Raw genomic sequence first — 12,688 nt, forward strand, 5'->3', positions numbered from 1 at the left:
AATGAATGAATGGATGAATGAATGAATGAATGAATGAATGGGTTGAAACAGCTGTAAGAGCTGAGGGTCTGCTACATGAATTGGGTTATGACTACAATTCTTCTTGACTTCTTGACTTGACAATTGGATATGACAGTTTGTGCAAAGATAAATGAAATGTGTCAGAGTTCTGCTCTCCTGCTTACTTCCTAATATAAACACATGATGTACTTGATAAAATGGGTAATGAGTGCTGGCACATGGTAGTTCTACTTTATGAAGTGAGCAGGAAGTGAAAATTGAGCTGGTGTTTCCATCAGAATATATGTTTATATATGAGAATATATGAGAATATATGTTTAGTGTTATCCACACTAATTTGCTGCATGTTGTTGTGTTAGGACTTTTACTCAGGTCTAATATAGTGAAACATGTGAGACAGGTTACTCAGTAATACAAATAAAAGATAGAATGTTTTATTCCTCATATGTTTTTATTTACATGGTTGCAAGTAATATAGACCAGTAAAAAGTTTTCATTCATTGCATTTTATTTCTTAGGTCAATGAGGCTTCCTCTCATCAGTTAACTGGTCTAGTGATGATGAAGCTCACACATCATAACAGTACTGTTCAAAAATATAATGGTGTGGAGCGGGATTTGGAACTGTTAGCGGATTCCCAGAGCCTCATTTTGCCTAATGTGACGTTGCAAGATGCTGGGAGATACCGGTGCCTTTTGCATGCTCCCCTTGGTCATCGGAATCAGATGGGAGAGGTTCATCTCATAGTTTACGGTGAGTTTAATGACATAAAAACACACACTTGCAATGTGGTCTCAAGTCACAAATGAAACCTTTATGTTTTGAATGTTATATTGCTGGAATGGAATGAAAACCTGTAACATCCACCCATTTTCAGCAGGGATTATCAGGTTATTATTAACACAGGCCCCCTTTTTTTGCAAGCAATGAACGTATAACTATCTAATGAACCATTGTTGTTAACAAGAACCTTTGACACATTTGGCTGAACTGTCTGGCACATGATGTACTCTTTGCAAAGGGTTCCTGAGAGGTTCTTTACTAGATCATGAAAGTTTTATTGGTTCCCCCAGAGGGACAAATGTTGTACTTTTAAGTGTTTCAAATAAGACTTGTTGTTCTACGATTGACTGTAACTAAAACTTTTTTTTTGTCTTCCTTAGAGGGTCCAAAACATAAGGATGGAACATCAAAGAAACAATATGCAATTTATGAAATAGTAGCCATCGTTTTACTTATAGTGACATTGCTGATGATGTATGTAAATTATGTAAGTAACATTTTCTTACTCTTCTATTTTACATTTTTGTATAAATGAAATAATTTAAAAGACAATATACAACGAACAATTATTACAATATACAACGAACAATTACAATATACAACGAACATTATTATCATGCCAATGTCAACTGACTTACAGACTACTAATGTTATGTTTTCTTTTTCTTCAGACATGTCTACAGTATAGATCAGTAAGCTACAAATGCAGGATCTCACAAAAAACATCAAAGAAAATTCATCAGATTAAGGACACTATCATTAAAATGGAATCAAAAGGAATTGTATGCACAGTTTTGCCTCAGGAGTATGTGTGACACTACAATCTTCATATTCTGGTGCTCAACTAAGAGACACAGAAGAGGAAAAGAGGACATGAATGAAAAATGGTTCTAGGTTAGCATTGTCTACTAAGGAGATATTGTTCAGAACTGAACTTGGATTCGTGACAAATGTGATGTCCCTTCCAGGGTGCTGTACCTCCTGGAGTACTGAACATTTCAGTGGTGTCAGGAGGGGAGGAGGAGGAAATAAGAGGTCCCATTCCTTTAGTTCATTTAAGCTAAAAATGCAGCCTTGTACTTTGCACTGATATGGGATTTTAAAAAAACCTACTATAATGAGTACACTGCCTTAATCAATTTGAGCTAAAGCTGTGGTATTACATGTGTTTATTTACAATGTGTTTATTGACAATTTGGCAAGGTGTTTATGGAAGACAAGATAAGCAATTAGCTAACTGCAAATTTATTTAGTTAACTGAGTAAAGTGTCAGTTAGCTTTGTACCATGTGCACACACTACTGTTTGTTTTTATACCTTAATGTTTTAACTCGCATGTTTGTGTCTCTTTGGATATCATGTTAAATAATTTTAGGAACTTTTTGCACACTGCAGGGTAGTGGGCTATTTTGCAAAAATTAGATTATAATACAAATTGTGTTTTATAAAAAGAAATAATAAAAAATATAAAAACAATAACCTGTTTGTTTTTTTTAAGCTAAAATACATATTTTTTTCTGTTTCAGTCAGAGCTGTCAGTTTCATATATGATGGCATGATTTATAAAAAATAAATGCCACTTTACCATTAATACTCTAGTAATCAAAACTGTGTTTTTAAACTTTTCAGTCTGGACATGTATAGATTTAAAATACAATTAGGCCCAGTCTATAGAAGTACATGCCCTACAGAATTAATATCTTTATATTAAAGATCTTTGCTGACGAGTATAATGTAGCTCCCTGGTGGTCTAGTGGTTAGGATTCGGCGCTCTCACCGCCGCGGCCCGGGTTCGATTCCCGGTCAGGGAACTTACTTTTTCGAGGTATAAGTGAAAGCTATATTTCATTTGTACTTAGTTTCACCAATGATACCGACTCCGTTGTGCAAGTAAGAATTAACACCATCTCCAAACTATAACACCCTTCGCTTTAACACAAGAATGCGGACTGTTTTGTTCTCCTGGTGAACGGAGAAACAGGCAAATTTTATGAGAAAAAACACAAAGGTAAATGAGAGAGTTCTCAAAGCTAGCTACCATGTTGCTGAACTTGTAGCTAAATCAAAAAGCCCCACACTGTGGCAGTCTTTAATAGGAGTTCCCCATTCTGGCAAACAAAGCTATTTAGAAATTGCTCCCATTCTGTGTGAGCTATGCTTCTCATGCCTGACTGCTATAAAAACTAAAAACAGAGAGAGACTGAGAGCTGTTGAGGAAGAGCTTTGTGTCTGTCTTTCTTCAATTCAGTTTCAGATCAATCCAGATCAGACCGACATGACTATATTGTCTATAGTATTGTCTATAGTATTGCGTATGTGTTGTCGTGGCCGAGTGGTTAAGGCGATGGACTAGAAATCCATTGGGGTCTCCCCGCGCAGGTTCGAATCCTGCCGACAACGGTAATGGCTTTTGTAAATATCCGTTCCTGGTTTTATGAGCAACAACCGCAGTAAAAGCAGCAGGGCCTCGAACTAAAAGCTGACTTGATAGAAGTAGTCTAACAATTGTGAAACGGCCACAAGCACAGAACATATACACATACACTTTTGCACTGATGTAATCATTTCACATAATACATCATATTGATATATTGACGATCCTCAGCACAAACAAAACAACATGACCAATAGTTTAGTTTATAAATAGTGCAGACCTCGTCTGCTACTCTCAGGTACCGGTTACTATGGAAACGTTACACTGAAACACACGATACGCGCGCGATGCATTTTGGGAGCTGTTCAGTTCACAGTCTCGATAAAGTCATTTAAGAGTTCAACTTGTATGCATAACGGGTTGGCTCATTTTTATGGTGTTAAATTACTATAACTGCACTATTTAAAAACGACATTTAAACCAATAACTAACATTGCATCGACTCAAAAATATGATTCAGGTGGATCTGTGAACCGGCTGATTAATTCGTTTAAAGGAATCGGTTCAAAAGAACGATTCACTCATGAGACGGATATCACTGTAAGAGAGCCACATACTACTATCCTGGAGAGGGCAGTAGTGCTGCATGATGAAATGCTGTGTGCTTAAGCACGGATAAAGTAGACCTTCGATGGTCCATTTTGGTTATTTGACTGTGACAGATTAATGTTGGAGGGTGGGCGGTTGATCACTTGATATATTTACATAAATTTGTAACTCTTTTCAATGCTAAATTGGATTAAAAATATTTCAGCATTTTTGCTTTCACAAATAAGCATTTCAGTGACAAGATATTTATCTTTGTCCTTTATGGTACATATGGTACATTGTCGGGGAAAGGATGGACCCTTTGCATACTTTACACTACCAATAGCATACACAATAAGAAAGAGTAGTCTCTTATATATTCCAAAAAGAAAGTTCCCTGACCGAGATTTGAACCCAGGCTGCAGTCCATTTTGCACTTGTGACATTTTATTAAGCCCCCCAATGGTGGAGACTGTTGAAGAAGAAAAACTGGAGCCTTTGTCTCCACCTGAGACTCTGTTGCCATCCCAACATGTGATTCCACCCAAACCTGTACCTAAGACTTTGTCTCAACCAGACCCTGTGTCTCCACCTAAGACTTTGTCTCAACCCGAGCCTGTATCTCCACCTGAGACTTTGTCTCAACCAGAGCCTGTGTCTCCACCTGAGACTTTGTCTCAACTCGCACCTGTGTCTCCACCTGAGACTTTGTATGAACCCAAGCCTGTGTCTCTACTTGAGACTCTGTCACAACTCCAACATATGTCTGAACCTATGTCTCCACAAGAAATTGCATCTTCCCCTGAACCTATGTCTCCCCCAAAGCTTGTGTCTCCACCTGAGTCTTTGTCTCACCCAGAGTCTGTGTATCTAACTGAGACTTTGTCTCCACCTGAGCCTGAACCTCATCTGGCCTCGGATCTGCCTCCTGTCAAGACAGATAATGCTGCATCCATCGACTCTTCACCGACTCCTCCAAAACTGACTTGGGGAGAAATTATGTATGCACTGGATGCCGAGCTGGAAGAGGCAGAGACGCTTAAGGAGCAGGAGTTCAGCAAGGAGAAGGATACTCTTAAACTGGTCGAGAAAAAGAGGGGGAAAATTACTAAGAAGGACAAGATTGAAGAGGTCATAGAAAGGAAAGAAAAAGTTGAGGACTTGGCCAAAAGAAAAAGATAGAGCAGAGGGAGGAGGCAGTGGATGATTGGAAACAGAAGACTATGAATAAGAATATCATCAGAGCAAAGGTGAACTACTAGTCCCTCCAGTTTCTTCCTTTCCCAATACACTGTGTTCACTTCCCCTTCCTCTCTCTTTTAGAAGACACATGTTTTTTCCATACACTGTATTCTGTATAGCTGCTCTATGAAATTTTATCAGTATAGATAGATAAGATGTATATATGGACTATACGGGGGTCAATCACAGCTTACTGATACTAACACATCATAGCTGTTCTGTTATGTATATATTTCAGTGTGTGTAATGCTCATTGTTTGCTTTCTGTATCTCCTTGTACAGTTTTTTATGTCAAAAGAATATGGATTCATCACATATTCCTCTGAAGCTGAAGCCAGCACAGCTATCAGGGAGATGAATGGGAAGATTGTGGGAAGGAAGAAGCTGATTATTACTCTGTCTAAAACAAAAAAGCAACTAGCAGAGCAGAAGATCAGGAATGGCTGGAAAAGAAGGATGAGTTAACGTGAACACTCAAAGAGAGTCTGATCACAGCTATTAGGAACCCTAATAAAAATGTATAAAAAAAAGATCTTCCAAATGTTGCACAAATGGTCTGAGTTTTTAATCAGGTTAGCAGTAAAAGTGCTGTAAAATAATCATCTCTAAAATTCCAGCTCAATAAAACAGAATTAGAAATTAATAACTGAACATCATTCAAACCTCAGTTATGAACTATGTAATTATTGATGAACAGAATTTACCATAACTGACTAAATATATATAGATATAAATACAGATCAGAGACTCACACAGTAGAGCTCTGCTTACTTTTTGAACTTGCTGAGTTCTTGTGCACGTTCTCCACAGTGTTTGTATGGGTTTCCTCCAAGTTCTCTGGCTCAAAAACATGACAGGAGGCAGAGCAGATACACACACTAAAGTGACCCTGTGTGTTTATGGAGCCTTAAACCTAGTTCCTTAAACATTATTGACCTAAAAGAAATATATAGAGCATATAAAAGGGAGATGATTTTGCATGATGAGGTCACGTGGCTGAGAAGCCAGAGATCTGATTTGGATAATGAAGCTGCTTCTTACAAACATCAAACCTAAATCCACATGAAGCTCTTTATTGATCTATAATAAAAATAAAATAAAAAAAAACAAAAAACAGAATGTCTCAGTCCTTAATGAACATCACAAGGTCATTGCTGTTTGGTTACAGTCAGTCTAGAAGTGTCTGGGTTCACTAGTAACTGGGTTGTTTCTAGGAAACCTGATTAACACCAGTTAAATGGCATTAAATACAACATAAAGTAATTTGAACAGCGCTTGAATTCAAAGAACTAAAAGCTAAAAGGCGCGTGCGCAGAACATGTATGAGTTGCAGTTCACACTCCAATCCAGTAGGGGGCGGGAAAGTACCATCTAGGTTGGCTGCCAATCGCCAATAAACACCAAAGAAGAAAAAAAGCAAAGTCGTGGCCCGTGGAAAAAAGGTTTTGTATTCGCTGTGAAATCATCAGCTTTTACAAGCTAAAATATAAGTATTTCCGGATTCTACTTGAAAAACAAATTTTATTATATCTATTCTTAAAAATCTTATATTTCAGATGTTTACTGATCGGCGTAGAATCAGACTGAAATACTTCAGTGGAACACGTGGGTGGGGGTGAACAGATGAAGAAGAGGAATGAAGGTAAATATGAATAAAAAAAGGTTAAAGTTTCTTTTAAAACACAATCCTTGTGGTCACGAAATAAGATGTAAAATTCATTTGACTCTACGGGAATATAATTGTAGAGATTTTTCTTCAAGAAGCACTTTTGAAATTTCTGTCTCAAGTTATCGGTTTAATTTATTAGTTGGATAATACGTTTAAAATGTGTTATGCTTGACTATAAACATATGATGCTTTTGTGTTTTGGTGTAATAAATGTGTTGTTCTGTGAACTTATATTTTCAGGTGGATTCATAGTTCATCACGATGACCAGAGACTTCCTCATGTTTCATAGGAAATCTGAGATTAAAGATCTCTAAAGCCTGCATTAAATCAGGTGAGTGTAATATCTGTTCTTTAAAAGAGTCTTGTGGTGGTTTGAAGTCCAGTGATGCTGAAGAAATCTCATTGTGTATAGGTTTTGATAATTTATAATGGTATTGTTTTGATATTTATCTTATTTCATTCACAGATATATAATTTACGGATAATCTCATGATTTTGGATCCTGGGGCCCTGATGCCTTCAGATTATTGGTAAACTATGATTTATTTGTGGAAATAACTACAGCTCTTTTAATGCAAATGAAGCTGCAACACACCAGAAAAGATCAGAAAATCATCTCCACAGTCTTAACATGACTATATATATATATAATATATATATGTGTGTGTGTGTGTATGTTTTATGGCTTTTAAGTTGGTTCCTTTTGTCGTATTACTGTAAATACTTCTGGCCATTGAACTGCCTTTTTTTATGAAACAGGTGGTGCTAAGCTGCTGTTCTGGGCCTGAAAAATGTAAATGGAGCCTGAAGTTAGAAATTTGATATTAATGAGGTTCAAAAACACCTTTAAAATTAACCTTTACATGTGGCATAACCAGTTCACTTCCCTAAATTAGCACTTTAATTTAGTCATTAAGTGTGGGTATTTTTTTCTGTCTCCCTTTTCCTGGAGGCTGCAGGCTGTTCAGCAAGGCTGGGTCTAACACGTGACTTTGTCCTTTCCTGTATGTCTGCTAGAGAAACTCGGGGTGGTTTGAGGCCTGACAGCATTTTCTTCGCTGTCAAGTTATAGAAACCTCATACAAATGAATTTGTTCTCAATCTATTGTTCAGCAACATGTCCTTTGAGAAGTGGTATATTAATTTACTCTGTTCTGTCCTACAGGAGATCAAGATCCATTAATGAGGTGCTGGATTTGTGAGAAGACACAAGACTGAAGCTGTAAATTCATTTTGCCGTATACTTTGCTGTAGGTAGAGTGTAGTCTACTGTGTGTAGTTTGATGGACATTTCTGGTCTATATATATTGTACTGCTCATGTCAATGTTTTAGAACACTACTCTGTATTAAAGCTGCAGGAAATATTAAACCATTGTTGAGAGTAATGATGACACTGGGATGATCCTCTTAATGGGAAAACTGTCTTTTTATGATAGTTTTAAAAAGAAACACTGATTAGATAAAAACTTTTATTCCAGAATTATGTAACAAATCACTTGTTTTAAATATATTAATAAACATTAACATTAAGCATGTTGGTGGCCATGAGTTAGCAGAAGCTGTGGTGATGCGTGCTGTGACAGAACCCTAGGCAAAGGTCATTAAAAATGTAGTATAAATGTTATTGTACATTTCTGTTTAAATATGCAGAGTAACAACATTTATATTTAAAATATGACTATACTGTTAAGCATTAAATTACATCAATGTACTGAAAAATCATTTGCTTTAGTAATAAATGCTATATTAATTATTGTTGTGATGATCAGCTATTTGTCCAGAACAAGCCATTATGTTTTACCAGTCTTTCACAACCATTTAGAGAGATTATGCAAGATCTACTGAGAGGGTTGATTAAACGTAACCAGTGTTTGTGGTGTCGGAAAAAAGTTTCCATGATCTGTAAGTGGTACAGAACAAAACGTACATCGAAGATAAGGCAAAACAAACACAGGAAAATTAAAATTAATCAAAAAGTAATAAAGAAAATCTGCATGAATTGCATCAAATACAATGCTATATTCTCAAGGAGAAACTGGATTATTAAATTTTTTTAAGTATTATTAAATTAAGAATTATATACCATATATTATCTTTCTTTTAGTGTTTAATCCTGATGTACGTGTTCTATCGTATTTTACAAAGTACTAAATCACGTCGCTTGGAATTGAAATTATAGATTAGATATGGTTGGTGCCTAGAAACGGCTTTTAGGTGTATATTTATGTGCCTTGTCTTTCTTTTTTTTAATTGAAACTTGTTTGAATAAAATTAATTAAATATTAGTAAATTATATTATCCACAACAGACCGAATAGTAATGTAATGTTTAACTTGTTACCGAAAGTAGCTTAGTGTGAGGGAACAAGACATTTAAATTTTAATTATTTAGTTTCACACACAAAAACATTTGACAATAATATTTATTAATATTTACATTTTAATATTATTAATTTAGCAGAATTATTTACTACTCATAACGATTTGGTTTTTTAATCAGGCGCAAACAATATATACCAAACAAAGGGTCCTAGAGACACATGATGTGAAAATGTTGTATTTCTCGGTATGACACTGACTGTCCATATCATTTAACCCTCGTGACATTTTCAGTTATGTAGAAGATTTTCTTTTTAGCCAAGTCCTTTATTTTATATATATATATATATATATATATATATATATATATATATATATATATATATATATCAAACATAACAACAGCATTGACAAAGCCCAGAAAGAAGAATTTTTAAAAAAAAGCATAAGTAAATTAAAAGATAATAAATCCCCAGGCAATGATGGTCTTACTGATTATGGATAAAGTCATATATGTAAAAACAAATCAGATAGAGTACAATCTAACTTCCGACCTATTATTTCAAAAATAAAAAACAAATTTAATTTGTGGCTCATGAGAGAATTATCACTCAACAGAAGGGTCCTTCTTTCTAAGCATGGAGTTTTATCTCAATTAGTTTATCTTGCAAAGGTATTGGATGTCCCCAAAATATTTACCAAAAAAAAATAGATTCTATCTTGTTTAATTTTCTATGGAAAAACAAGATTCACTACTTAAAAAAATAAAAATAAAAATATGTAACTCTTATAATCAAGGAGGCTTGAATGGAATTGATTGCCACTTTATACATTATAATCAATACTTTATACTCAATTGCCACTTTATACTTATAATCAATACTATAATCATTATAATCAATACTTTATACACTGTATACAGAGATACATTAAAAAGATATCAAATATGGTATGTGTGATTTAACTTTTTTTCTACAAATTTGAAAATAGGTGATTTAAATAGCAAATAATTAACAATAGATTGTTAAAAAACATACATTTAAACAAATGCGCTAGGTTAGTTATGTCATCTTTATCTATGTCTCTATGTTCTAAATGATTTATGATTTTTTTACGGCTTGTAAGTTTATTCCTGTCTCCAATGTTCAAATGAATAATATGGGAAACCAGTCTTGGAAGCAGTGGCCCTCAACTTACTGACAGTGACACTCAGCTCCGGTAAAATTACCAAAGATTGATCATCTGTAAATTGTGAAATGTGAACAATAATTTATCACAGACCATTAACCGAAATTGCTTTTATTATTTAGGATTTTTTAGGGTTTTTTTGTTTCTAATTTTCAGGATAGTTGTTGTGATTCAAGGGGTGTTCCTGGATGGGAAGCAGTGGATAACTTGGCAGGGTACCTTGTCAGCCTCAACCGCACCATCACTGCTTTATCTAGAGATCCTGAGGTCGTATAACTGCCTGCATGACACTGACCAAACCCCCTTCAGATATTCACTTAAATGCAAAAAAAGACCTTGCCAGGTCCATGGAGAGCTTCACAAAAGCGTAGTGGCTCAGCCCTTGGTCAGCAAGCAGCTGAGAAGTGAGTTGACCTTTAGTAACGCATTTTGTCATTTACATACAGGCTGTAGAAGTATTTTTCCAACAGTTTTTTAAATTTGTTTGGAATTGGAAAATGTCATGTCAAAATAGCAATAGCAATTATCTTGTTTGTTAGTTTACTTTCTCTATGTTACCCACAGTGGTAGCTTGTTGTTCCTTGGGTTTGAATTGAAAACTCTCCAAGTTCTTACCACTGAGCTACCACTCCTCATAGCATACTTCCACCCCAACAGACATTAATTAGTTTGTATGCAAGGAATCAAAATGCTCCATACAAGACTATACAATGTATAAGTGTAAATATTTCAATATAACATTGTACGTTTGTTAATGAAAATGGTAGTGGATTTGTTTTGTCAGGCTGCTTGACCGGCACAAAAGAACTGACTGGGACACTTTGGTACAAGGAGTGGAGCTTCCCGAGCAGATAAGTGTGGCAAAGCTTTCATTGCCAAACCCTAGAGGGCTCCCAACATGGACATACTGTAATTGAGTTCCAGGAGCCTGCAAATTTTGAGGGTGAGGCAGTAATTCGCCACCGCAAACATGCAAGGACTGAGGTATCATATGCGGATGTAGCTGCACCTGGCACCAGCCTAGCTCATGTGGCATGTGAATTGTGGCCTGGTATAAATCCTATGTGGATTAACTGGTCTGGATTTTTAAACCAGCAGAGTCAACACCCAACATCGCCAGGGCCTTCATCTCAGGGATGGTCATCTGCTCCACCTGGTCATCACCCATCAGCCCCACTATCAATGTAAATTGTGTGGTCAGTCAAAGACCAAACTTACTGGCCATACTCAGTCTAAGGGTAAATGGTACTGTCCAGCATCTGGGAAAACCATTGAACAGTGGAAAGACTCTTTGTAAATTCAATCAAAGAACATTTATTTTATTATTATTACATATTGTCTATTTTTTCTAGCAATTTATTTTAACATTTTTATGTTATAACCTTTGTAATAAGTTAAATGTTCTATAATGATAGTATTTATATAATAATTATTGTAGTTATAATAATTGTGATTAAATTAATATATAAATATAAAAAATATGAATAAACATAAAAAAATATAAAAAAATAAAATAAAATATAAATAATAAAGTAATAATAGTTGAATAAAATAGATATATATTGTTATTGTTAATATATATTTTTTATTCAACTATTATTACTTTATTATTTATATTATAACTACAATAATTATTATATACTATCACTACAGATAGTACTACACTACTTTTAACTTACTACAAAGGTTATAACCAGTGGTGTATTCTAGTTTTTTGTAGTGAGTATACTGTGATTTTTTCCCCCTCCCAGCCTCATATGTACCCATCCTATATATGCATCTACATGTAACTGAGAGCATTATTAAAGACTGCTTATATGTTATCAACATTCCAATTTATTATAAGCAACAAAAGACAGTCAGCTGATAAAACCTGTGCTCCAGGTCCCGTATGCATATAACATTTAAGGCTAAATGTAGCTCTTAAAGGTATAGTTCACCCAAAAATGAAAATTGTGTTATTTCCTCACCATCAATTTGTTCCAAAACTGTACGAGTTTCTTTCTTCTGTTTATATCAACACAAAAGATGATATTTTGAAAAATGACACAATTTTCATTTTTGGGTGACCTGTACCTTTAAGAGCTACATTTAGCCTTAAATGTTATATGAATATGGGACCTGGAGCACAGGTTTTCAATGTACATTTAAGAGTCATCAAGAATTAAAGTTATTTGTCTATACTACATTGTAAGTGTTGTCGTGGCCGAGTGGTTAAGGCGATGGACTAGAAATCCATTGGGGTCTCCCCGCGCAGGTTCGAATCCTGCCGACAACGTCATCGTTTTGTAAATATTCGTCCCTGGTTTTATGAGCAACAACCGCAGTAAAAGCAGCAGGGCCTCGAACTAAAAGCTGACTTGATAGGAGTAGCCTAACAATTGTGAAACGGCCACAAGCACAGAACATACACACACATTTTTGCACTGATGTAATCATTTCACATTCCACACATAATACATCATATTGATATATTGACGATCCTCAGCACAAACAAAACAACA

At 35.2% G+C, this 12,688-nt stretch overlaps 2 protein-coding genes, 1 long non-coding RNA gene and 4 other non-coding genes across 7 annotated transcripts in view; all 7 read left to right on the top strand.

Moving 5' to 3' along the window:
• The window catches only part of cd83 (CD83 molecule), a 3,071-nt gene extending 795 nt beyond the window's left edge, over window positions 1-2,276 (top strand). The window contains exons 3-5 of the mRNA XM_027149864.2: window positions 540-774; window positions 1,185-1,291; window positions 1,476-2,276. Of these exons, the coding sequence (XP_027005665.1) occupies window positions 540-774; window positions 1,185-1,291; window positions 1,476-1,619 (486 nt within the window). The 3' untranslated portion in view covers window positions 1,620-2,276. The remainder of the gene's footprint in view (window positions 1-539; window positions 775-1,184; window positions 1,292-1,475) is intronic.
• Window positions 2,277-2,542: 266 nt separating this feature from the next.
• On the top strand, window positions 2,543-2,614 carry trnae-cuc. Its single transcript has one exon. It is a non-coding gene; the product is annotated as a tRNA-Glu (tRNA).
• A 507-nt stretch (window positions 2,615-3,121) lies between these two features.
• On the top strand, window positions 3,122-3,203 carry trnas-aga. Its single transcript has one exon. It is a non-coding gene; the product is annotated as a tRNA-Ser (tRNA).
• An 814-nt stretch (window positions 3,204-4,017) lies between these two features.
• Window positions 4,018-5,446, top strand: LOC113644707 (proteoglycan 4-like). The gene is made up of 2 exons (XM_027149756.2): window positions 4,018-5,015; window positions 5,290-5,446. The coding sequence occupies exon 1, from the start codon at window positions 4,048-4,050 to the stop codon at window positions 4,945-4,947; it is 900 nt and encodes a 299-aa protein (XP_027005557.2). The 5' UTR covers window positions 4,018-4,047; the 3' UTR covers window positions 4,948-5,015; window positions 5,290-5,446.
• Window positions 5,447-6,309: 863 nt separating this feature from the next.
• LOC113644253 lies at window positions 6,310-8,433 on the top strand. The gene is made up of 5 exons (XR_003440966.2): window positions 6,310-6,449; window positions 6,564-6,649; window positions 6,917-7,008; window positions 7,144-7,207; window positions 7,843-8,433. It is a non-coding gene; the product is annotated as an uncharacterized LOC113644253 (long non-coding RNA).
• Window positions 7,631-7,764, top strand: LOC113644896. The gene has a single exon (XR_003441079.2). It is a non-coding gene; the product is annotated as a small nucleolar RNA SNORA9 (small nucleolar RNA).
• Window positions 8,434-12,380: 3,947 nt separating the features above from the next.
• On the top strand, window positions 12,381-12,462 carry trnas-aga. Its single transcript has one exon. It is a non-coding gene; the product is annotated as a tRNA-Ser (tRNA).
• The last annotated feature ends 226 nt before the right edge of the window (window positions 12,463-12,688 follow it).

This window comes from Tachysurus fulvidraco, chromosome 3 (genome assembly GCF_022655615.1).
Source record: "Tachysurus fulvidraco isolate hzauxx_2018 chromosome 3, HZAU_PFXX_2.0, whole genome shotgun sequence".
NCBI lineage: Eukaryota > Metazoa > Chordata > Actinopteri > Siluriformes > Bagridae > Tachysurus > Tachysurus fulvidraco.

What these genes read in the sequence shown, in the direction of transcription:
- LOC113644707 (XM_027149756.2), top strand. Translation starts at nt 4,048, where the DNA reads ATGGTACATATGGTACATTGTCGGGGAAAGGATGGACCCTTTGCATAC.